At 40.9% G+C, this 23,617-nt stretch overlaps 1 protein-coding gene across 1 annotated transcript; it reads left to right on the forward strand.

The window, feature by feature from the left end:
* Window positions 1-917: 917 nt before the first annotated feature.
* On the forward strand, window positions 918-15,044 carry clcf1 (cardiotrophin-like cytokine factor 1). The gene is made up of 3 exons (XM_068325648.1): window positions 918-1,249; window positions 10,084-10,238; window positions 10,697-15,044. Exons 1-3 carry the CDS (start codon window positions 1,231-1,233, stop codon window positions 12,026-12,028), a joined length of 1,506 nt encoding a protein of 501 aa, XP_068181749.1. The 5' UTR covers window positions 918-1,230; the 3' UTR covers window positions 12,029-15,044.
* Window positions 15,045-23,617: the final 8,573 nt, after the last annotated feature.

Here is a 23,617-nt window from a genome sequence, read left to right on the forward strand (position 1 = left end):
GGGACAATTTGTCAATCGTCAGTGAAGCTTTGCCTGAATCCCTCTCCCGGAGCGCGCATGCGGTGCCAAAGGTGTGTTGCTGTTGAGTGACAGCTGCAGGTAAGAGGATTAGATCAAAGCAATTTTTCCAGTTAAATATTAAATGAAGGGAATGGAAGGAGAAGAAAGAAACGCCGACGCGCATGCAAAAACTTCTATTCAATAGACGGGAAAAAACCCAGAACCGTTCAAGCCATACGATCCATTAACACGTGTCATTTTATTGTAGGCCTCTAAATTCTGCCTCTAAATCGGCTGTCCGCACCTATTCGTCTATTTGACTTTAAAGACCCACTTCGGTGATAAAATATTTTAGGATTAATTTGGGCCTTATTTCCCTCAACAGGCAGTGAAAACTAAAGATCTTGGTTGACAGTTTAATCGTATTATTTGACTACAACCACATAAATAAATTAGGTATTGTTGTAAAAGCAATATATAATCTATATTAAAAAAGATGCAAAACGTTTGCAGTATATGGAAAACGTGTAATTCCCCGATTTCCTGGATGATTTGCAGGTCGTCGGGTTGCCGGGTCCTTTTGGCCCGCAGTGAACTGATCCAGCCGGACCCTCACCTTTAATAAAGTGAAGCAGATTAAAGATCAAACAGCTGCAGTCAAAGTCAGTTCAAGAAGATGATGAGGGTGAGGAGACAGAAATGAGTTGTGACAAGTCCCGTGGTTCAGCGGCTCAGGCGAGCTGCGCTGTGATGCGTCAACCCGGTGAATCATCAGCACCGATGAGGAGGATAACGAAAGGAGAGACAGGGATGGGAGGGAGTGGAGGAAAACGAGAAAAAGGGCAGAAAAAGAGGAGGAGGAGGTACAAAAAGGCTCCGCCGTCATTCAGTCTGTCACACAGACCACACACCAGCTCACATCCGTCGGTGTTCAGCTCCATCTCGGCTGCTTCTTATCTGCATGGGCCTCATATCTTTAACATATTCAACGGGCCTTCATGCATCTATTCGACCGAATCGAGTCGACATCACCTGCATTTTTTTTTTCTTTCATCATCACCATAGAGAGGAGGTGCATAATAGAGCCGACACAGAATAAAAAGTTATCGCTTGTCTAAAAGAGCGAGCTGAGGAGAGAGGACATCATTAGACTTTTATTATAGCTCGGGAAACTTGTCCGTGGATAAACTTGGGACGTCGCTGTGAACGGAATAAAAAGATTTGTTGAAAATGAAAAGGACCTGCGGAGGTAAGAACGTGATTTTTTTTTTTTCCGTGTAAAAAAAATAAAATTATAAAACATTTTATTTTGAAATATGACAAAAGCTTTCCTGTCCTGTCGTGACAATTTCTGTTTAATTAGTGAATTTTGTCAAAATTTGGATTTTTTTCTGCACATTTAATCAGAATAATATTGCAAAAGCAAACTTTCAAAGTTGGTTACAAAATATTTAGAAGTATTTTGCTCCCTTACTGAATATTTTCCTGTATTATGGTATAGACTGATAATATTTTTATAGCAGATAAAATTTTATTATAAAAAGTTCCCGTTTTCAAATCACATTTTATTTTGAACACTCGAAACAAGTAATCCTACTCTCAAAGTTTTAAAAATACTTTTATTTACTCATACATTTTTAACTATCCCAAATCAGTTGAATATTATTCACAAATAATTTCATCACATTACAACGTTCATGATGAAGTAAAGCTGCTCAATAGGAAACTTCAAAGGCTCTCAGAAAAATAATAGACAGAAAATTTTCAAATCAGACATATTCGACAAACTATCAAACAAATGAAATTTTCTATGAGAGATTTTTTTAAAAGTTTTTTACATTTTTCCAAGAAATGTTGGGGCTTTGTGAGAGGAGTGTCAGACTAGAACAGAGATAGAGAGAGGGAGAAAAGAAATGTGTGTGTGTGTGTGTGTGTGTGTGTGTGTGTGTGTGTGTGTGTGTGTGTGTGTGTGTGTGTGTGTGTGTGTGTGTGTGTGTGTGTGTGTGTGTGTGTGTGTGTGTCTGTGTATAAAACAGGGGGCTCTTATTCACAGTGAAGGTTCAGGGGGTCAGAGGCAGCTAAAGCCCCTGTCTACTTAGCTGTCACTGATATGAGAAAGTACATGATTCACGTTAGTCAGGGTGTGAGAGGACACACACATACACACACACACGCACCTAGTTTCCCTCTCTGAATGACTTGTGCGGCTGCTGCTTTGTGTCTATGGAAGGAAAGAAAAGGAGGTGAAAGAAGGAGGTAAAGATTTGTACGGGATGGTGCCATGTGTGATTTCATCCGTGTCCACCAAGCCTCCCTTGATGCATCCTCATCCTCCTTTTCCTAGCTAGGTGGTCACATCACATGAACCACCTGGCCACCAGCAGACTTTGGTATAACCTGAGAGGAGAAAACCAGTAGGGAGCTACTTTCAGAACAAACTGATGCTCTAATGAATAAACAGATAGCTCAGCTGTTTGAGAACACGCTGTCTGGAACACAAAAGACAAGGCCTGTTATTGCTGCGAGGGTTGAAGGGATGAATTAGTTTCGGTGTGTTTCAGATACAAGCATTAGTGTGTGTTGGAACAGTGAGCTCAAACACTGACAGGCAAAGAGGAAGAAACAAAGAATGAAAAGAGAGAAAGCAGGAAACACGGAAAAGGTGAAAATTTTTCACATCCTTTGATTCGCTCTGCACTGTCCTCAATTGTTCACGGGATAGACTGTATATGGATGTCAGGAGGACATGTGGAGGGGGGTTAGGGCTGGTGCATTGGGGTGAGAGGAAGTGAAGAGAGGTAGAGACAGATTAAAGTAAATAGAGAGAAAGATGAAGGTAGAAGGAGACAGGAACTGGCGGTAGAGGGGTTAATGCAGTGCAGATCTCCGATTGACAGAAGTTAGCAGCACCCAGAGGGAAAGAGAGAGGAGAGAGAAGGGGGAATGATATAAAATGAGCTGGTCACGCTTTGAACAGTTGCACATGCTGTTTACATTTTTCCCAAATTAACATGGCCCCTCGCTTCAGAGATCTCCCTCACCGGCTCCCTCTCTCTCCCCACCGCCGACTCCTTTTCCTCTCCCTCCTTCTTTTTAAATCCACTCTTCCTCCTCCTCCACCTCCTCCTCCTCCTCCACCTCCTCTGTCTATATCTTTAAAGAATCCAAAATATCTTTCCTCACTCTTATTTACAGACTCACAGTCATTATCACAAAATGAAAATATTCCCACTGGTAAAAAAAATTAATCTATGATAGAAAGTATATTTCAGAAAACAATCAGAATCACCAGTTGAAAGCCCTTAAATGCTGTGTCGTGTCAGCATTGGAGCTCATTGGAATTCTATATTTAAAAAAAAAATCTCTATATAGCTGTAAGTGTTGCATGAAAATCCACTGTATATTTTCACTGCTTATTTGATGTACAAAACTATTCACTCACTGTGACCGTCGGATAAATATTGAGGAGTAATCGGTGCAATACTAACCTCTGACATGTAGTGGAATCGATGCAAGTTATATTAAAATAGTCACATAATGTGATTATCAAACGTCCAAATAATAAAATTGCATTCTAAAAAAAGACTGATCTTAAGTTATGTAGCTATTAAATAATTACTATCAAGATAATAACATATAAATAAAATACAAAATAATTTAGAAATGAGGCAGGAAACTAAATTTTTTTGTAGCAAATAATCTATTGATTATTGTTCAGCCAATTACTTGTTTAATTCATTAGTAAGAAGGTCAAAAATAATTGCAGTTTTACTTTAAAATGTCTTAAATGAATAGGATAGTTATACTATGAAAGGAATAATTGTTTCAGAAGAGCGCTAGAAATTCAGCTTTTCTCATTGTTACTACTCTCTTTTAAAGCAGGGACTTTTAAATTCAGTAGTTTGTTTCTCTCGGATACTTTTTTTTTTTTTCAAAGAAAACACAGAAGCAGAGGTGGAGAGAAGCCAGCTGAGGGTAACTAGGGGGAAATGGGGGGTGTTAAGAGGTTAAGAGGTAAATTAAAAACCGAAGGTCTAAAAAAGATGAAGGGGAGAATGAAAAATGTTGATGGAGGGAACGAGTGGAGGCAATTAGTGAAAGGAAGAGAGGGGAATGGTAATTAAGGAGAGAAAGGAAGGAGGCTTTAAACTGGAAGTTTGATGTTTCAGGAAGATTTAGGGAGAGACGGGGACAGATGAAGCGACAAAGAAATTGAAACCAAACGTGGCAATAAAGCATGGAGCTAGAGGAATCCACAGATTTAAAAAAAAGATACGGATAGATTGGCTTATAAGGTGAAGAGGGAGAGAGACATCGGGCTGAGGAAGGAAACTAGAGAGGACTTTGAGTTTACGACTGCTGCAAAGAGTTTCTGGGCATAAACATAATTTTTATTGGATCTCTTTTTTAATGAGTGTTTTCTTTCGCCTTTGTTTGTGGGTAATTGATGTTGTTTGGCAACACCAGTGTGTGTGTCCAGTGCCAAGAGGATCAATTTGAAATTCAGAATGAACGTACTCCAGAGGAAATACTCTCATGATGGCAAATGAGGGCGTTTGAGTAAACAATGGTTTGTTTATGTGGATTTATTTAGTACGTATATCGTTTGTGCAGACATTGGACTACACTACAGAACGCAATCTGGATTCATATGTGTTCATGTTCGTGTGTTTTTATGTGCATGTTTGTGTGTATTGAGTTAGTGAAGGAATGAACATTTGATCAAGTGCAGATTGTGCATAAATCTGGCCATTAACTGTACACAGACACACAACATCAACCCTGACCCCGGTCTGTTAAGTCTACACTCATCCTCAGTGACCTCGCCTGCAACGCCTGATAACGTCCACTTTCAGTGCAGCTCTACTACCATCTACTCTATCCAAATATATATCTCAAATCTGTTGACTGATATTTTCGCCCATGGGCACCGGGTACAGAAGTGTTTAGGGCAAATAAAGGACAAACAGGAAACTGACAACAGGTATCGTGCAACAGAATAATCATAATAAAAAAACCCTATACAAGATGCAAGCAGCCCCTCCAGGTCTGCTTCGAGTGGGTCTTTTCCATCGACAAAAACAAATGATCCTCCAGCGATGACTCTGACATTTTACAGGGACGACAAGGAATCAGAGGATGGAAATGCCTTCTGAGAAAGTATTACAACGCTTGTAAAGTTAAAGAACAATCAGAGATAGCTAACGTAATATCCCTCATTAAATATTTTACTCTCTGTGTTCTTTCTAGCAGTTATTTTGTGGAGCTTTCAAAAATAAAATTGAACTGAGTAAGTTCTTGCCAGGTCATAACTGTAGAATAGAATTAGAGTTAGATTTGCTAAAGAAAACTTTGAGATATGATTAAGAACAATTAGTGGACTTTATGTTTGACGTCTGACTTGACATTTAGGCTGAGTTCACACAGCGCTGGCAGATATTCCTCTCATTACTCGGAGTGAGTCACGTCATTTGATTACCCTAAATTAAAGAGCTAAATAGAGTTATTACCAATAAAACCACATAAAGTGCCCACAGCTCATTTTATCCTAAATTATCGTAATTGATTCTATAGAATGACGACAATGCTTCTCCTGACTTTAGAGGTTAACTGTGAGGATTTGTGTCTGAAAACTCGCACGATATCAGTTTTCCATCGGTGGATACGGCAATGTAGCAGAGCAGATACGGTACTTCCCTCCCTTCTGTCCCAAGTATTGTCAAAGAAGTTGGCGCACGAGTTCGTAGCAGTGGATAAAGCTAAAATGTGATGAGTGGTGAAAGGCCCGTTAACATAGCAACATGTAGCTTTAGTTCTGGAATGCAGATTTTTTTTTCAGTAATAGATTACATTGTTTGCTTCATGTTGAATTAAGGATTGTCAGAGTGTGTGCTCACACCACATCTAATATGATGCAGTCATCCTAATCAAAGATGCACTAAAGATGATAAACACCTAATTTGGAGTGGATTCATAACATGGTCTGCGTACTGGTGTTTCCTTTCCATTTAAGACTTCTTTCAAGTGGTGAAAGCGACAGAGGGCAACCTCTTGGCATCCAGTTTTTCCTGGATCAGAATGGAGAGATTAACTTCCACATGGTTTTCCTACATGGCCGAATTCAGTTCAAGTGCTTGCTGACAACCTCAAATGGTGTTGTACACTGGGAAAATGAAATACTAGCATAACACCCACAAACATCAGGTCACTGGTTTACCAAAACACCGTCTGGAGGAAAAAGTCAAGCGTGTTACAAGGATCCAATTTTCCTGGAAGAAAACCTTACCGCCCTAAAATTCAACTCTGAACTGTGAATGCAGACCCTGGGCTGTCTAATCCCATCCTATTTGGAGCTCAGAAGCTCTGGCGCCTGATCCTCATGTTCAGTTCTGTATTGCAGATGGCGACCAGACTCTGGAGCACCAGATATAAGTGAACATTGGAAAACAAAGTGTACAGACAAACATACATATACACAAACATACATGCATACAAACATAAACACAAACTACATAGTACAAAATTAAGTACATACATACAAATATACGTATGCGTGTCTGTGTGTGTGTGTGTGTATATACACACACACACCTATATATATATATATGTATATATATATATGTATATATGTGTGTGTGTGTGTGTGTGTGTATATATATATATATACACACACACACACACACACACACACACACACACACATATATATGTATGTCTGTTTGTGTGTGTGTGTCTGTGTGTGTGTGTGTGTGTGTGTGTGTGTGTGTGTGTGTGTGTGTGTGTGTGTGTGTGTGTGTGTGTGTGTGTGTGTGTGTGTGTATGATGTGCTGTGGGGCTCTAACGGGGGTCCCCATGTGTGTGTAAATGTGTACAGCTTATAGGGGTGTGTTCCAAAATGTGTAGTGTCTCTCACACACACACACACACACACATACCACACACACACACACACACACACACACACACACACACACACACACACACACACACACACACACACACAAACACACACACACACGCACACACAGACACACACACACACACACACACACAAACAGACACACACACACACACACACACACACACACACACACACACACACACACACACACACACACACACACACACACACACACACACACACACACACAGTTAGGTCATAGTCGACTGTTGTAGGAAACTCCTGTGTTGCTGTAATGCAATCCTCCCACGGAGAATGTTCTGGTTTCAACCCTGCCCCGCAGTGTGCTTCTACTGCCAGGTACACAGCCCCAAGCCTGCAGGGCTCCCCTTGAAGTCAAGCTATATGCCGACTACAGTGCAGTTACTCAATGTAATATCATTTAAGAACAGAGTGGCCCCAGGTTTGAATTCTCTTAGTTTATGCATATTAAACAGCAGTTGTTTCAAGCCACAGTGTAGGATGCTTTTTGACATGTCAGCACTCAATCAAAACAAAGAGAGACTTTCACGTCTGGCAATCATCTCTGAGCATGTGGCCACAGACAAAAGGAAACAGTTAGGAACGGTTTGGGTTGATTTTTGCCAAGGATAATTTTCTTTCTCCGTATGAGTTTTTTTGGATGGTTCCTGTTTATTCCTTCTGAATGCAACCCCTTTTGCGCACTGTGTGTCCATTTCCTCCAGGGCTGTTTATTCTTGGAGTCAATGATGTTGTGTTGATTTCGGGGTGTTTTGATGCTAATGGAGGATGCATGGTGGGAGGAGTAAGGAGCTTAATTGTCTCCAAATGTTCAGATATTGATGAAAGATGCTCATTGCTTCTGACTGCTGATGGAGCTCGTGGTTGAGAAGACAGGAGAAAGCTTGGATGATGGGGTTTAACCTTGCTGACTGGTTTCAAGGTGTGTGTGGGAGCATTTTGGAGTTATTTGGGCCCAACCACAATGTTATATAAGATTGTCTGGGAGGAGGTTTTGATGTAACCGACAACTCAGGGTCATCAGGTAGTTTAGGAGTTCCCTGTTATGAGAGCTACAGCTTGGGGTGTTCACGTTTAATCCATGTCACTCCACTGACAGACATTTATAATCCTACTCTAGTTGGAATCTGACAGTTTCGCAATCTGTCATCAAAATCAAGTGATTTGATGAGCAATTATTTTCAGCTCTCTTGAGCGTGCTTGGCTGGTTTGCAAGAATAAATATAGTAAGTAATGACTTTATGATTGTTCGTAGTTACCCCGTTGTTGTTAGTTGTGACATGAATTAAGAGATTAAGCTCACATTTATTCTGATGGTTTTGCTTTGACTCAATCACTTCACATTTAAATGTAAAGGAACAGAAGACCAGAAAATTAAACATAATGAATGCCTGTTTTTCCCTGCCAGATAATATGCTGATATCATACCAGAGTAGGGAAAAAACTACTTGTTAAATAAAGTTTCTACCCAACCCTATATGAGGGCGGATACCAATATGTCAAACATAAAGGGTTGAGTCACAGGAAAAAGGTGCTGACTCTTATAAGGACCAGTGAATATGTGTTGGTAAATGTAATATAAGGCAAATGCTTCACAAATGTGGGAGCTATTCATCCTTGTATTCACCCTGTGAGGCCCGATGTGATGGACAGATGAAAGGAAAGGAAAAAAGGGGCAATAGAGGTAGAGAAGAAGAGCTAATCGGGGTTAATTGACTGCTGTTATTTTGACCTGGGGCTAAAAACAGAGAAGAGTGCAAAGAAGAGCGAAGGCAGGAAAGGTGGGTGGGGATAGGTATGACGAGAAAGAAAGGAAAGTATGAGCGCAGAGTGACTAGTTTGAGAGGAGAAAGGATTTAAATTGGTAGGGAGGCCCGAGGTGAGTCAGAGCGAGCCAAAACTGACAGGGTCACACACATTGTGCAAGACATATTTCACACCTGTTGAACAAGCTGCATGTTTTGCCCACAATTACAAGCATGAATCACTCCATACTGCCTGGGTGTCAAGAGGATGAGAGGGAGCAAGGATGAAAAAGGGTGACGAAGAGTAGAGACGGAAAAAAGAAATGCACGTTGGGCTAAGGCTAAAGGGCTGAGAAAGTGTTGAGAAAGAGTTAGAGAGTGAGGAGAGATGGTGTGAAAGAAACAGAATGCATGTGAGGAAGAGAAACAGATGTAGATGAAGGCTCCTAATGCTGAAAACTACCTTTCTGCGCCAATTATCTCTGTTTGAAAGCATAAAAAGGGGCAATAAAAGATTTGTTACCAGTGTTACAACCCCACCCCCCACCTCCTACCCACCTGTCCTAACACATGCACATACATGAAAAAAAAACAATGTAAACATGCACTACCAGATGAATTTAATCCACGTACATAATTACGGGTACAACTTTCTCAGAAACACTCACACAGTAAAATAAAACACCCACAAAAATACTGTGAAACCTAAACACGACATCAACAGTAAACATGCAACTGATACAAACACATTAATGTTTGTGTTTGTAAAGAAAGCCACATGTCTTTTTTATGTGTGTGCACGTGTGTGTGTGTGTGTGTGCACGTGTGTGTGTGTGTGTGTGTGTGTGTGTGTGTGTGTGTGTGTGTGAGTGCTGCTTTGAACGTTAGAGCCAATTGTGTGACTGTCTAAAGTTATTAAGAGGGGTTTTATTTGAAGCCAGAGTAAACCTCCGACAGAAACCTGTAAAAATAGATTGAAAACGGAAAAAGCTTTATTGGCAACGTCAAATGACTCTGACCTGAAAACACATAAACAGATGAAGCTATTGCCATAGAGACAAAGAAATAAACTAGAAAATTCAAAAAATTCTCATGGAAACCCGTGACAGTGTTGCGACTGGTAATTTGCTGGAGAAAATATCGGTCTGTTGAGCTTGCAATTGATCAAATTCATTAAAAATCCATGCTTCCAAGTTAAATAATCACAAAATGTCTGAGAAAATAACAGCTGAGATCAATTTTACTCCATTGTTATGGTTACAAATACCTCTGCAGTGGGTGTTAATCATTACTTGGACACCTGTGATGTGAGTGTCATTAAATACTACTCACACAGTCTGTCAAAATTTGAATCCCGGTTTTTGTTTTTTTTTCTTATTTCAAATGTCTTCACAGTCCATCAACACCAGCTTGTCCTGCTATTGGCTTCAGCAATGGCAACAGCCTTGGATACGTCACACAACCTGGCCAGTGAGAGGAGCTCGATAGAGAGCGTGTACGAGCTGACCAAATACCTGGAGTATCAGCTGAAGGAAATTAAAGACATATATGTGAGTCATCATTTGTGAAACCTTTAGAGGCTAGCTGGGGAACACAGTGGAACGTGGAGCAGCTATTTCCCAGATATTTCCCTAAATCAAAAAACAAGAGAATAGTTGAGTTGGATCAGACTAATTTTAAAGAGATAAAGCCAAATTGCAAATTCATTGTTTTAAACACCCATCACAGCTTAGGGGTTGACTTTCTGGCCCAAACTTAATTTTAATATGGTTTTCCTGTGTGTTTTCTGTGATGGATGACTATAGATATAAAACAGTTTGTTTTAGATAAACTGGCTGGACTCTTGTTTCTGATCATTTGTCCACTTATGTTTCTTGGCTTGAGACTTGACTGTAAGTAATGAATCTGTATAAAATGTCTTGATGACCGAAACTATGAAAATAAGTAATATGCCAGAATCTATTAAGTATTCTCGACCTTTCTCCTAATGTCTCTATACCTGCTACAGCTGACCTACCTGGGCCCCCCATTCAACGAGAAAGACTTCTCCCCTCCACGACCAAACAGCACAGCTCTGTCCCTGCCCAGTGCCGCCACCCGCCTGGAGCTGTGGCACGGCCTCGAGAACCAAGCTCGGCTCGCCCAGAATCAGAAGGCCTACTCTGTCCTGCTGGCAGCTGTGAGGGAGTTGGCCAGTAACACCATCTGCCCCTCCCTCAAGACCTCCCTACTGCACTTCTGTACAGGACTGGATGGGCTGCTGGGGTCCATATCTGCACTGATGACCACCCTCGGTTATGCGCTTCCACCTCCATCATCCTCAGACCTGGTGAGCAGCGCTGGAGAAAGGCAGCTCCTTCAAAGGGGATCCGGGAGCGACAGTCCGGCTCCACTGATGAGCCAGAGTATTTACAGGTCCAGAGCCGGGACCAGGACGGAGTCTGGCCAGCGTAACCAAAGAAGGAGTGGGGCAAGGGTGGTGAGACGAGAGAGGGAGGATGGAGTCAATGCAGACCAAGTGGATAAAAGGAGAGGGAAAGAGGGGAGGAGAGCACAGGTTGGGGCAGGAGGAGGAAAGAGTGGCGGATCGAGGGACAGGGGCAGAGAGGAAAAACGGAGGAGAGGGAGGAGGGCTGAGCCTGAGATTAGGAGATGGATCACCCCAGATGACGCGGTAAGAGAGGAGGATGAGGAGGAACTAGACCCAGAGGGAGGCGTCACGATATGGGGGAACCGGCGAAGGTTGTTTAGTGTAAGCGACGACGGAGAAGAGAATGAAAAGAAGCCAGAAGGCGGTGTACAAGTGTCATACCTGCCCACAGGTCAGCTGACCCTTCGAGCCAACAACAATAACGACAATCAATATGTCTACAACATGAACTCTCATTACCCAGACACATTCAGGAAAGAAGACGGGTTCATGGTTGAGGCAAGCGGACGTTTATTGGTGGGGGAGAAGCAAACAGAACTTGAAGTCGTCTCCTCTTCCTCCTCTTTTCATCATCAACGTCGGCCTCCCCGCTCCATCTTCTCCTCCACCCTCCAGCCACCCCTGTCCACTCTGTCCCTCCTCTACCAGTTTGGAGCAGGTGAGGAGCACACCCTCCTCTCCCAGCCCATCCCCCTGTCTTTACAAAGGGGCACCTCCCTGCTGTCACCCCCCTTGTCTCCGCTCCTGTCCTCCACCTCCTCTTCCTCCTCTTCGCTGCTCTCTGTGCAGCCGACAATGAATGACTTTGCCAGGAAGGTGGAGGGATTTTGGATATTACGAGAGCTGCAGAGTTGGCTGTGGCGATCGGCGAAGGACTTCAATCGGCTGAAGAGGAGACTCCGAGGCTGAGATGCTGAGAACCAAGCAGAACCAAATCAGAGTGGAAAGAACTTCATCACGTAAACATATTCATGCTTCACACATTCATTTATATCATACTGGAATAAGTGAATGACGGGACTATTTGGTGGGTCACCAGAAGTGCTAACGGAATATAACGCACACACACAAAGCCAACACATTACCAGCACTGTCACCCGCCCAACGCACATAGCAGCTCATTCAATGAGACACACTGGGACTGGGCTGAGTTACTGGACCTAACGGCTCATCGATCCACAGAAATACCACTGTAGGTGGTTAGACACACACACACACACACACACACACACACACACACACACACACACACACACACACACACACACACACACACGGTCATAGACTTAGTGACAGCCAGAGAGACAGACAGGGAAACTATTGAGAACGTGCTGATTCAGTGACCCCAAATATGTGAATCAGCAAACATTCACTTTGTCGACAGGCGGAAGGCGACATTTCTGAATGAGTAGAAGACAAAAGGAGGAGAGGAAACGGCTGGAGGGATAAGAAAAGGAGAGGAAGAAGCAGAAAGAGGAAGACGGGAGGAGGGATGAGTCAGGGGGTGAGCACTGGAAATAACGGGTAGAGGGGTGCTGCTGAGTAATCACAAGCTGGTTGGGCAGTTACAGTAACTATACAACAGTACTACACATACCAGACAGAGCGATAGTCAAACACACACACACACACACACATGTACACACGCGTGCGCGCACACAACCAGACACACACACACACACACACACACACACACACACACACACACACACACACACTACTTTTTGGTATTCTGTACCTTTGTAGCGTTGTTTTCTCTTCTGCAGCTGCTTTTGAAGCGGAGCTCACGCTTGTTCCACTGTGTAACAATTTCATACTTAACACAATCTAACTTAGATTAGAATCACCTTCCTTAAAACCATCAGTTTTCAATTCTGTTGTGTAAAGATTTGTTCAACATTTTGGTAAATATGTTTATATATGTTCATCAATACCTGTCATTTGTTTGTATATCAGAGCATGTAAATAAGAAGAGGGAACTAGTAGACTGTTAGCTTAGCATAGCACTGGAATGGGGGAAATCTATTTGATGTTGTCCAAACACAAAGTTCACCTATCAGCATCTCCAAAATCCAGAAAGAACTCTATACCCAGACCATACCGCACATTATGGTGAAGTTACCGTGAGACTTGACTCAGATTTTACTCATGACAAACGGTCTGGTCTGTGTTTAGCCTTTTAATTAAATGATTATTCAAAAAACCGTCACCAAGAAAGAAAAATTAAATTAAATTCAAATCTAAAGTTTCTATTTTATAATGTAGAAAACAACTTAGAAATACACCTCTTTTTTCTTTTTGTGGGCAAAAGGAGGAATGAAACTAAAAAATATCAAAAATAGATTTTCATTTCATCTGTAGAGTAAGATAAATAAAATTACTATGAAACGGAAAGGAAAAGGGATCTGTTTCGTAGTATTCAGAGACCAGATGTGATCATCTGGCTAAAAAACACAAGCGGCAACTGCTAATGCAGAATTGCGCTGTCCTGGAGTTGCTTTAGCCCACAGAAAATGTCTTTAAAAGATTTCTTATATCATTTTAGACGTGGCAAAACTAGATCTGTCATCTGCAGACATTTCTGAGCACTTATCACTTGAAAGTCGTGGTGCAAGAGGATTTTCTTTGAGAAATGTGAAGAAATTTTATCGCTGAAAATAGGTCTAGCTTAATCCATCCTGATGCACACTTGGATTTTAAGGGTTCCAAAGACATTTTTGCCTTTGAAAGACTGAATCTGCTTTTTCTCAGATACATATGTCTCAACCCCTCTCTGTTAAAGTACTGTGACCTGATACATAATGTATTGCCCCCCTCCAGATCTGGGTCCAATTGAGCTCAGTGCTGGAACATCATGAGATATCTATGCCTGGGTCTTTTTATTTTGATTGAGCTATTGTTATTTTTCATGATATTGGCTAACTGTTAAAAAATATCCCCCAATGTTGAAGAAAGTGAAAAAGTGATCCAGAATATGCATCTGTTTCAAATCTGTCTAAAAATTTTATGAACTCTCCTTTGTCCTAAGATCCACCGTAAATACATTTTCAGTAAAACTTGGGATGTCGTATAAACAAACAAACAGGGATTGCTGGTGAAATGGATTGTCGTCAGATCGAAGGATTTATTAGTCATCAAGCCTTCTGAATGGGTCACAACATACCAGTGAGTGGTTGATGCCCTTGAAATACCATGAGCTAAACTTCTTATCTATCGACAGGATTCTCTGGCCAGTGCAATCTGAACTGGTTTCTGATCAATCAGAAATATCTGGCTTCTCAGTTATTGAACACAGGGATGACAGAGTTGACAGCAAATCAAACATCACAGACAAATTTGCTATTAAAGTGTCTACTTCTGGACTTTTATTAGAGCTATTGTTCAGTTTTTTTTGGAGCATTTATCCAAACCTGTGTATTGTCTAGAGTGCATGGCAATTTCTGATGGGAACCTGGATGTGTTAGCCTTTATATTGTTTAGCTCACATGTCATTGCTCCCGTCTGTTAGTTGATGTTGCGCTAATAAAAATGTACACTTTTAATAAGCACCTTATACTGCTTCAAATAAAACATCTGGACTATCCCATTAAAGCCTTGCTTTGTCAATCCGCAGTCTTTATGCTAAGCTAACTGAAACATCTGCTGTTTCCTGCTTTATATTTAACAGACAGATTCGCTATTTTTGCCTAGCTCTCTGAAGTAAGGCAAATGTCATTCAAAATGTTTAAGTTATGTCGGGTTTTTTTTCTTTTTCTCTTTAAAACATGAAATTCAAGACGTTCCAGTGTGCCTCCGATGGTGTGTCTAAAGGTTACAGATCATATCTATAAAATATTTATTGAACAAGATGCTTATTTATTTTTCTCCAGTGTGAAAATACTGTATTGTAACTCAAGAGAGAATAAATACTAGCTTTTGTACAGTGCATGGTGTCGCTGGTCATTCACGATCCCTTTGGGAGGAAAAACAAAAAGATATGCATATGGGATTTTTGTTTGCAATGGTTTGAGTTTTATAGGGATGGTTTCGAGTGATTGGCACAAGGGAAGAGGAGTTTGGGGTCAGGGCGTTTTCAGGAAAACAAAGACCGGCTCACATTCATGACAAAAAATAGAGGGAGTGAGGCGGTGTATGAGAGAGTTTTTATTTGTCTGTCCTGGTGAAAATTTACGATCTCTCTTTCTTCCTTTCATCTTTTTCTTCCCACCTCCCACTGCATCTTCCCCCTCCCACTTTTCTTTCTTTTCTCATCACACTATCTCACGAAGCTCCTCTTCCCCCCAAATCATCTCCCTGACTTGTGACAGTGAGGGATTTGCATGAGCACAGGTACAAACATACCACGTATAAGCCCATAAGCTACCCATTTCTCTTGTATTCGTCCTTCAGTGTGACCGCCTCTGCCTTCACCTTTTCTTTGTCTTCCTTTGTCTTCCCTGCCCACTCTTTTATCGCCCCTTCACCTGTTCTTTTTCTTTCTCTCTTGTTTTGCTTTATTGGTATGCACTACTCTTTTTTCTCTCTCTCTCTCTCTCTGTGGCTCCCCCGTCCTCGCCTCCGGCTAGATATTAAAGGATCAATGTGTCTGCCCCCCACCTCCATCACCTCTGAGGTGCACACCTGCACACACCTGCACACACCCATCCTGGCACACACTCATTACAAGCACACAAGTGAGGACCACTTGCTGACAAACAAGTGCACACATGAACCTCAACAACATTGTGACTTCAAGGAGGCTCAACCGTGTCAGCGCTGACAGATTATCAGACTCTCATGGTTCTTAGTAATTGGGGAAAAGCTCATCAACCCTCATTATTGTAGGTTTCTAGGCAAGCATATAAGCAGTTTGAAACCAAATAATAAGTTAGATTTATTTCTTACATTCAAATAAAATGCAAACAAACATTGCAAATGAGAACTTCAGACTCAAAAGTACTCAACACCCTAAATAGCATCCTTGAGAGAACCAAAACATGTGTAAATCAGATGTTGCTTAAGCAACAGATTTACTTCATCGGTTTTAAATTAAGGCTTAAATTTGCATTTGTGCTTTTCTGAACTTCAACAGTTTCAAGACTGCTGAACCAAAAATTCTAGAAATTCTGCTCCAGTTGGTCAGAAACCAACCAGAAGAGACACGGGTGTTTGGGATGCTGTTTTGCTTTTTGGGGCTATTGATCAGCACAATGTCAGCAGAAGGAAGAATGAGGTATATCCTGAAAAGAATACATTCAGCACAGTGCAGCATGGTTTTGAATCTGTGATGCTGCTTTGCTTCCTCTGGGCCTGGAAACCTGGAAGCATGTGGAGGGAAAGATGGATTCCATCAAATATCAGGAAATCCTAGATGAAAATGTCTCGCCATCTGTGAGGAAGCTGAAGCTTGGGCATCACATTCCAAAAGGAAAATGATACCTCTAAGTCTCGGCTTGCTTTCAGAAGACGTTCTGTATCATCTAGAGTGGGCGTCAATCGCATGAGTTAAAACCCACAGAAACTCTCCTGTGGGTTTTGAAGAAGGTGAATGGAGCACACAAACCCAGGAAATATTACAGAATTGGTGACCTGAGGAATGGGCTAAGATTCCTCAGGAACACTGCCAGAAACTGGTGTTATTGTATTTACGAAAAAAAAGACAAAACTTTGTTATATCTGTTTAATTGAGTTGTTATTACAAGCGGCTGATAAATGTTATATAACCTATTATAGATGATGAGTAATTTTGCTTCCGGCTTTACACGCATACATGCACATACAGCACATACTGTATGCTTCACATTCAGCAAGAGTTCGCCTGAAGCCAACAATGGTAGCTTTGTATGGTCTGTGTGTGTTCGTTAGTTCATCTGTATGTGTGTGTGTGTGTGTGTGTGTATGCATGTCCCTTATTTGCTGTGTGTGGGCAAACCAGCATGTTTGTGAATCATTATCTTTACGTGTCAGAAATTTGTTGGAAAGAGGCTTGTCATGCATAGCTATCTAAGCCATTACTGACTGTTGTCTTTCTCTCTCTGACGGTCTCTCTGTCAGCGCAGCAGAGACATACTGCTGTAACTAATACGGAACAGGACGGCCGAGCCCTGAGCGTACTCGATAAGCCAGATACTGTCAGGGGCAAACGCATCAACATCTATCACTCCTGCTGCTCAGACTGTCTGATGGACATACTGTGATTGAAGACCTACAAACCTGTAGATCATTCGTATCTACACATATGAATACTGGCATTATCTTAAAACCGATTTTGCCCTGCTAAAATATCCATCAAGAGAAAAGAAAAGCTGACACAAAGGGAAAGTGAACAGAACACTTATATATGTAACAGTGTGCTAAAAGTACGGGAATAACTGTACATTTGAACTTCTGCTAAAACTAAAAATAATACAGCACAGAGGCAACTATGTCATACGTTAACAAGTAGATAGATTTATATGGTCTTACTTTTACGACCAGCCCTTTGAGGGTGACTAAAACATAGCCCCCGGTTAGTCCAAGCTTCACACACCTGCTCTATTGTTTATTAAAGGTCATCTTTCCTCCCCGGATAGCAATCAACGTGATTTTTTTTATTTTTGTCACATGATGATTTTGCTTAGTATGATCTCATTATTGGAGCTTTTCAAAAGCCCATGTCAGAGCAGAGTCGTCTGTTCGGCTTCCTTCCTCCCATGTCTTTTTCTCACACTTTTGCTCTCTATCCTCTTATCTTACATCTACCAATCTTTTTCCCATATGTTCCTCTGCCTTCCTTCATCATGTCCATCCATGTGTCATCCTCCCTAAATGCTGCCTAAGTAGCCTTTTTGTGTCATTTTGTGTCATTTGTGCATCATTTTCTCTCCATGTGTTCCCATTGCTCTGCTACAATCAAAGCCATTCACACTTTCCTCAAACTCCCTCGGCCACCCCCGCGTTCTCCCTCTCTTTTTCCATCTGTCTATCTCCTTTCTACTTCTGTCTGTCTCCTCTTCCCACTCCCTCCCTTTCTGCTCTGCTCACCTGCAGCACATAAAAATTCCTCTTTTCTTTCTCCAGAGTATTGTTCAGACGCTTAGGGATTTACTGCATTCCTCTATGTTTTCTCTTCTTCTTTCTCTCCGTATCTGTCTCCTCTTGTTCTCTCTAGTTTGGCAGTGCTACATGGCAAACGATTCAGCCTACCTCCTCCTTTGTCATTTTAACACATTTAGGGCCAGCTGTGCTCTCTTACTCAATCCTTTTTGTAATAATAATAAATACTAATCGTTTCCAAGACCCCGCCCTAATTTTTCTTTATTGTGTGGCAGCCTTTATACCTGGCCCACCTGGCCTTTCCTCCTGCTGGCTTTCTACTATAAGCTGGAACATCCCGCATCTACTTACTTAGCTGCAGGGCGCAGGGTTGGGCTCCAGCTTTTCACTGCCGTTTCTGGGTTGGTGGGAGTGGAGGGGTGCTCCAGGCCCTGGGGCCTGGGATGAGGTAAATATGTGACTTAATCAATTGGTCGTCCATGTGAGTGTGCAAAACCGCAGAGGTGTGTGTGCTCTTTTGTGTCACTGTCTGTGCATGTTGACTCAGTCCCTCAGGAAAACATCAGGAGCTGTCATTCGCTGAGTTTCACAACTCGTCAATACTTTTTTTCCAAAGCAATTAGGAGGGAAACAGAGCTGGGTGTTCATTCATCTGATGGTTCAATGACTTGAGTGCATGGATGTTTACCCGTGTAGGTCTCACAGAAGCCTTAGGTGACTGAGAAAACCAATGAAAACGCGTTTCTGAAAAAAGCAAGTTTGGCCTTCAAAACAAGAACCAAGCCTTCATTTACGATGCCAACTTATCATACTCTAGTGGATAATATGACAGCAAACAATTTTCCAACATTAATTACGCACCACTCAGACTCAGAGCAACCTGTTCAGACTCATCATAATTTTCACATCAGTGCAGTTTTGATCTCCAAATTCCCAACAAAATTACTTTTGGCTCACTTACTTGATAGATAAGACATGATGTAGAAGACTGGTAGCTCTCTTCATTTGTCCTTTTCACCCTCTCTCAGCCATTTCACCCTGAAAAAGTAGTGTACAGTTAGCTTGTGTGCTAGGAGCAGTTGCCTATGGGGATGCTAACTCAAAATGAGCCGTTAGTATTGATTCTAAATGGCCACAATGATGTGAAGATCATCACAAGGGTGCAAATTGCAGTGTGGTTCAACTGCCAGTGGTTAACAAAACTATTTATAAGTGAATAACGTCAGTATCCATACTGGGTTGACATTATCAAATGGATAAAATAAAGAAGCAGCCACAGTTTAGACACAATGGCCAATCCTGTTTACTCTATTAAACCCTTGTTTTTTTTGACTTGCCCCTTTAAACGGAGTAATGAGAGGTAGCAGCTGAAAATGTTGATCTAAGACATGAGATGCCAGTCGACATGTTATCAGTTGATAAGTTATGTTAAGGTTACAAACTGTGTGAAAAAAATACTTCAAAATTGTACGAGAAATGTCAAGTGTGTGTTACAGCAATACAGTGTATTGCGGATTCCTTCCTCACAGGAAGAGGAATCAGCTCAATCTAAAACACCCGTGATAAAGAAGCTCTCCCTGGCACCATCACCTGAACCCCACCCACCGTACGTACCTCCTTCTCCCACCAGGCCCCATTTCCACACACTGATGACGACAGGCTGTAAAATATCAAGAGGAGGTGAGCGCTGTCATAAACAGTTACATCTGTTATGTTTAACTCTGTACTGTCACATTTACACATCCATACATTATAGCAAAGTCAAGATGAAGGACTGTGTTAACGTCATCTTTTTTTTAAGGTTGCTTGTTGTTGCTTATCTTTAGTTTCGTGTTTCAAGCTTCAAACCCAGGAGAAAAAAAAAACCCCAAGCCGTTTGATGAAACAGTGACAAGTCAGACTGAACAGAGAGGCTTTACTCTTAAATCCCCACATACGTCAAGACAAACTGTGTTGACTGCTCATTATATTTCCAGTTGAAAGGTCCAAACTTTGAATAATATTGAAAATGAGTGTTTCAAACCCAGAGAGGCACTTAATGTTTTTTCTTGCAGTTTAGTCTCCTGCCAGGGTTTGCATTTAAAATCCATTTGTATGGACATGTGATGACTGAGTGGCAAAACGGAGGAAAAGCAGAGCCCCACGACAGACGGATGATGGAGGAGATGTTTGATGGCATCTAATAAGTCTGACAACTGACATGCGCTCTGGCAAAAGTGCTGACGCTCAAATTCAAAACAGAGGGAGAAGCAGCGGTGTCAGGCAGCAGAATACTGAGCAGAGCAAGGTAAACACATGGATCCAAACACGGGCCGTATCTCAGCACCTTTGTTCCCCGAGCCAAGGTCCTGAGTTGATTCCAGAAGTCGTAGCCAGGAATATAGTCGTGTTACTCCCTGTCCCTTGTAAAATTTCATTAATGATTAATGGCCTCAGTTGTGTGTGAAAAAAATCTTTTTGTCTTTTTTTTTTTTGGCCAGGGTCTTCAGTGAGAGTCAATGAGGCGTTGTACCTGCTGCTCTGTCGCCGACTACTTTACATGTTTGACAAGTTACGGTTTATTAGAGACAAAAACGCCTGTTTTAACCAGCTGTCTCCCCACTCTGAAGGACTTACATACCCACACACACACACACACACACACACACACACACACACACACACACACACACACACACACACACACACACACACACACACACACACACACACACACACACACACCACCCCATGAAAATGGGAGAATGGTGCGAAAGGTAAATAGAAAGCTTTTAAACTGTCTACGGAACACACAAAGACAGGAGATTATGGAAGAACTACAGACTCTGTCAGACACACACACACACACACACACACACACACACACACACACAGACACACACACACACACACACACACACACACACACACAGAGTTGGAGACTTGTTTTTGTCACATAGAAGGAGACATTACATCAACTTATGTTTACACCGTGGAGACTGACTGATTTTAGCCCTAACAAATCAAAACCTGTTAAACCAAAACCTTCAAAATAAGTCCATGAAACAATAAATTAAATGGCTAATAAATGATGTCTGCGCCAAAGGTTGATATATATTTATATACATCTATTTTTCTATTATTCATCGATCTCTACTCATACCTTAAAGATATATTGGTCTGAATCTTCAATATGATGATGATGGCCACTGTAGTTAATTCTGACTTATACCAACATAAAATTGTTGAGGTTTTGGGAGATTTACTTCAGTTTGAGTACAACTAAATGCAATTTTAATTGAATTAAGGCCTTTTAAAATAATCAGATTACTTGTGAGGTGTTTTAAAAGATTTAAGGCAACAACAAACTAAAGATATGTTTTTGATTTTTGGTCTTTTTTGGAGTTTTGGTGGCAACATCAACAATAAAAGTTATCTGAAAATGGAAATACCCCTGATCACTGCAAAAAGACAACAAAACATTATTACATTATTACTAAAGATATCAATGGAAAGAACACAAAACATTAATAATGTGCTGAGTGATGATGAGATGAAATCGTCTGAAGATTTAAGCAGATATCTTTACTCATCTTTAATCTATATTCATAGATTAAAGATTACTGGACCAATGTGGATTCAGTGTGTCAGTCTGGAATCTTTCCTTGGATAGATTGGTGTGATGTGATGAAAAGTAAACATTTGTGAAATCTGAGGCTTATGTACTTGGATATATGCTGTGGAGAAAATGAGTGATGTACAGAGTTTTTATGACATATTCTTTCTAAAAAAATTATTTTGTAGAAAAGTTTATATATTACATGAAGTGTAATATATAGACTTCATGTAATATATAGGCTGTGATCATGATCAATCACAAGTTTAAAATTATAATATTTACTTGTACTTTAGAGTTGAAAGAAATACTTACAAAATATTTTCAGTCTGTTTTTTTAACATCTCAACTTAGTTGTGATGTAACGTAATAATAGCAAATTGCAAATTTAATTAACAACCAAGTTATTGAACAGTCTTGATGTAAAGTCTGTAAATTGTTTGCAAATCAAAATCTCACTCTAAAGGCATGAAACATCTCCATCTTCTTTGACTTTCCATTGCAGAACAGTTCATGAATTTTCCCCTCGATGGTGCTGCAGTTAGTCACCAGATGCAATCTGAATAATGCCTCAAAGCCCCTGACTTTCAACACTTTTAATGGGCCTGCAGTCTTTGTCATTTTATTTGGTGGTTAAATTGGTTAGTTTAGCTGTTGTTGCTATTGTTGTTGTTAACAGACATGCCCCAGCTGCACTCTGAAGCATAGTTTAACATTGATGGCTTGATTCAGTCTCAGTTGCAGCACATATTCTAACATCAACAAAGATGCATTCTTCTTGATGAAGACTCCTTGTTTATACAAGTTTGGTTTTATTTTTACTTCCATTTAGAACTTTATTAAATGACATATGCCATTCTACAAATGGGCCGGTTTCTCCTCAGTGGTAATGCTACCTCTTGGTAGTTTGATTAATGTGTACACCATCACTTCAAACTCTGAAAACATTAGTTTCAGGTTTGATATGAATAATCTGTGTATTAAAACAGGGGAAAAAACAGTTTTATTTTTGTTTTTAGTTTTGTACTTGAGTTTTTTGTATAAATTATCTCAAATGTTTCCACAATATTAAAACTTAAAATATAGTCTGAAGTTGAGGAAGGCAGTTGGCAAACCTGACTAAACTAGCAAGTCATCCATACTAACACACTTACTAGAGAGTGAAATTGATTGACTGATTGACTGATATATGAGCGTTTCAGCACTATTACATGGTCTGTAGAATATGGGAAAGAGCAAAAAGGAAATAAAGGCAGTATTTTGCAGTTGTTCTCTCTCTTTGGATGAATGTTATGTCATCACTGTGTTCACCATTGTCAAGGCAAGAGTTATTGGCAGTAGGAAAAGAAATGCTGCCTGTGTGGACAAGAATACGAGCTGCAGCATTCAGCTGTCTTGGGCTGCTTAGGGAAACCATATCAACCCATCAAAGAACAGTTCTACCAGGGTGATGTCAGAGTTTCATCAAAGTATGCTTATCTAAAAATAAACATATTTAATTCAAGTTTTGTCTTTCACCAAGAGACTTTTTGGTCCACTTTGTTTCCCTGTGAAACGGATTGTAAAGAAAAATCTACCGGCCTGATTTTCATTAAACTTGGGGAAAAGGTGTAACATGGACCAAAGGACCTTTTGAAATTTTGAGTACTCGAGAAACGACCAAGGGGTGAGCGAGCCACGTGGTGAATGAAGTGAGGCAGCGGTGCCAGCAACAAAAAGTAGAGCTAATCGAAGAATCTAAGAGAGGGACTTCTAATTATTTCAGGGCAGTTAAATACAATCATGCCCAGCAAGATGTGCCACACCTGCTTCATTCATTTGGTATGAATTTAGGTAAAGTTTCAATCATCCATCCAAGATTCTGACGGCGCAGAGGAGAAAGAAAAGAC

Source organism: Antennarius striatus, chromosome 10, assembly GCF_040054535.1.
Source record: "Antennarius striatus isolate MH-2024 chromosome 10, ASM4005453v1, whole genome shotgun sequence".
NCBI lineage: Eukaryota > Metazoa > Chordata > Actinopteri > Lophiiformes > Antennariidae > Antennarius > Antennarius striatus.

What these genes read in the sequence shown, in the direction of transcription:
- clcf1 (XM_068325648.1), top strand. An exon ending in AGGAAATTAAAGACATATAT is followed by an intron (nt 10,239 to 10,696) that starts GTGAGTCATCAT and finishes TACCTGCTACAG; the next exon opens with CTGACCTACCTGGGCCCCCC.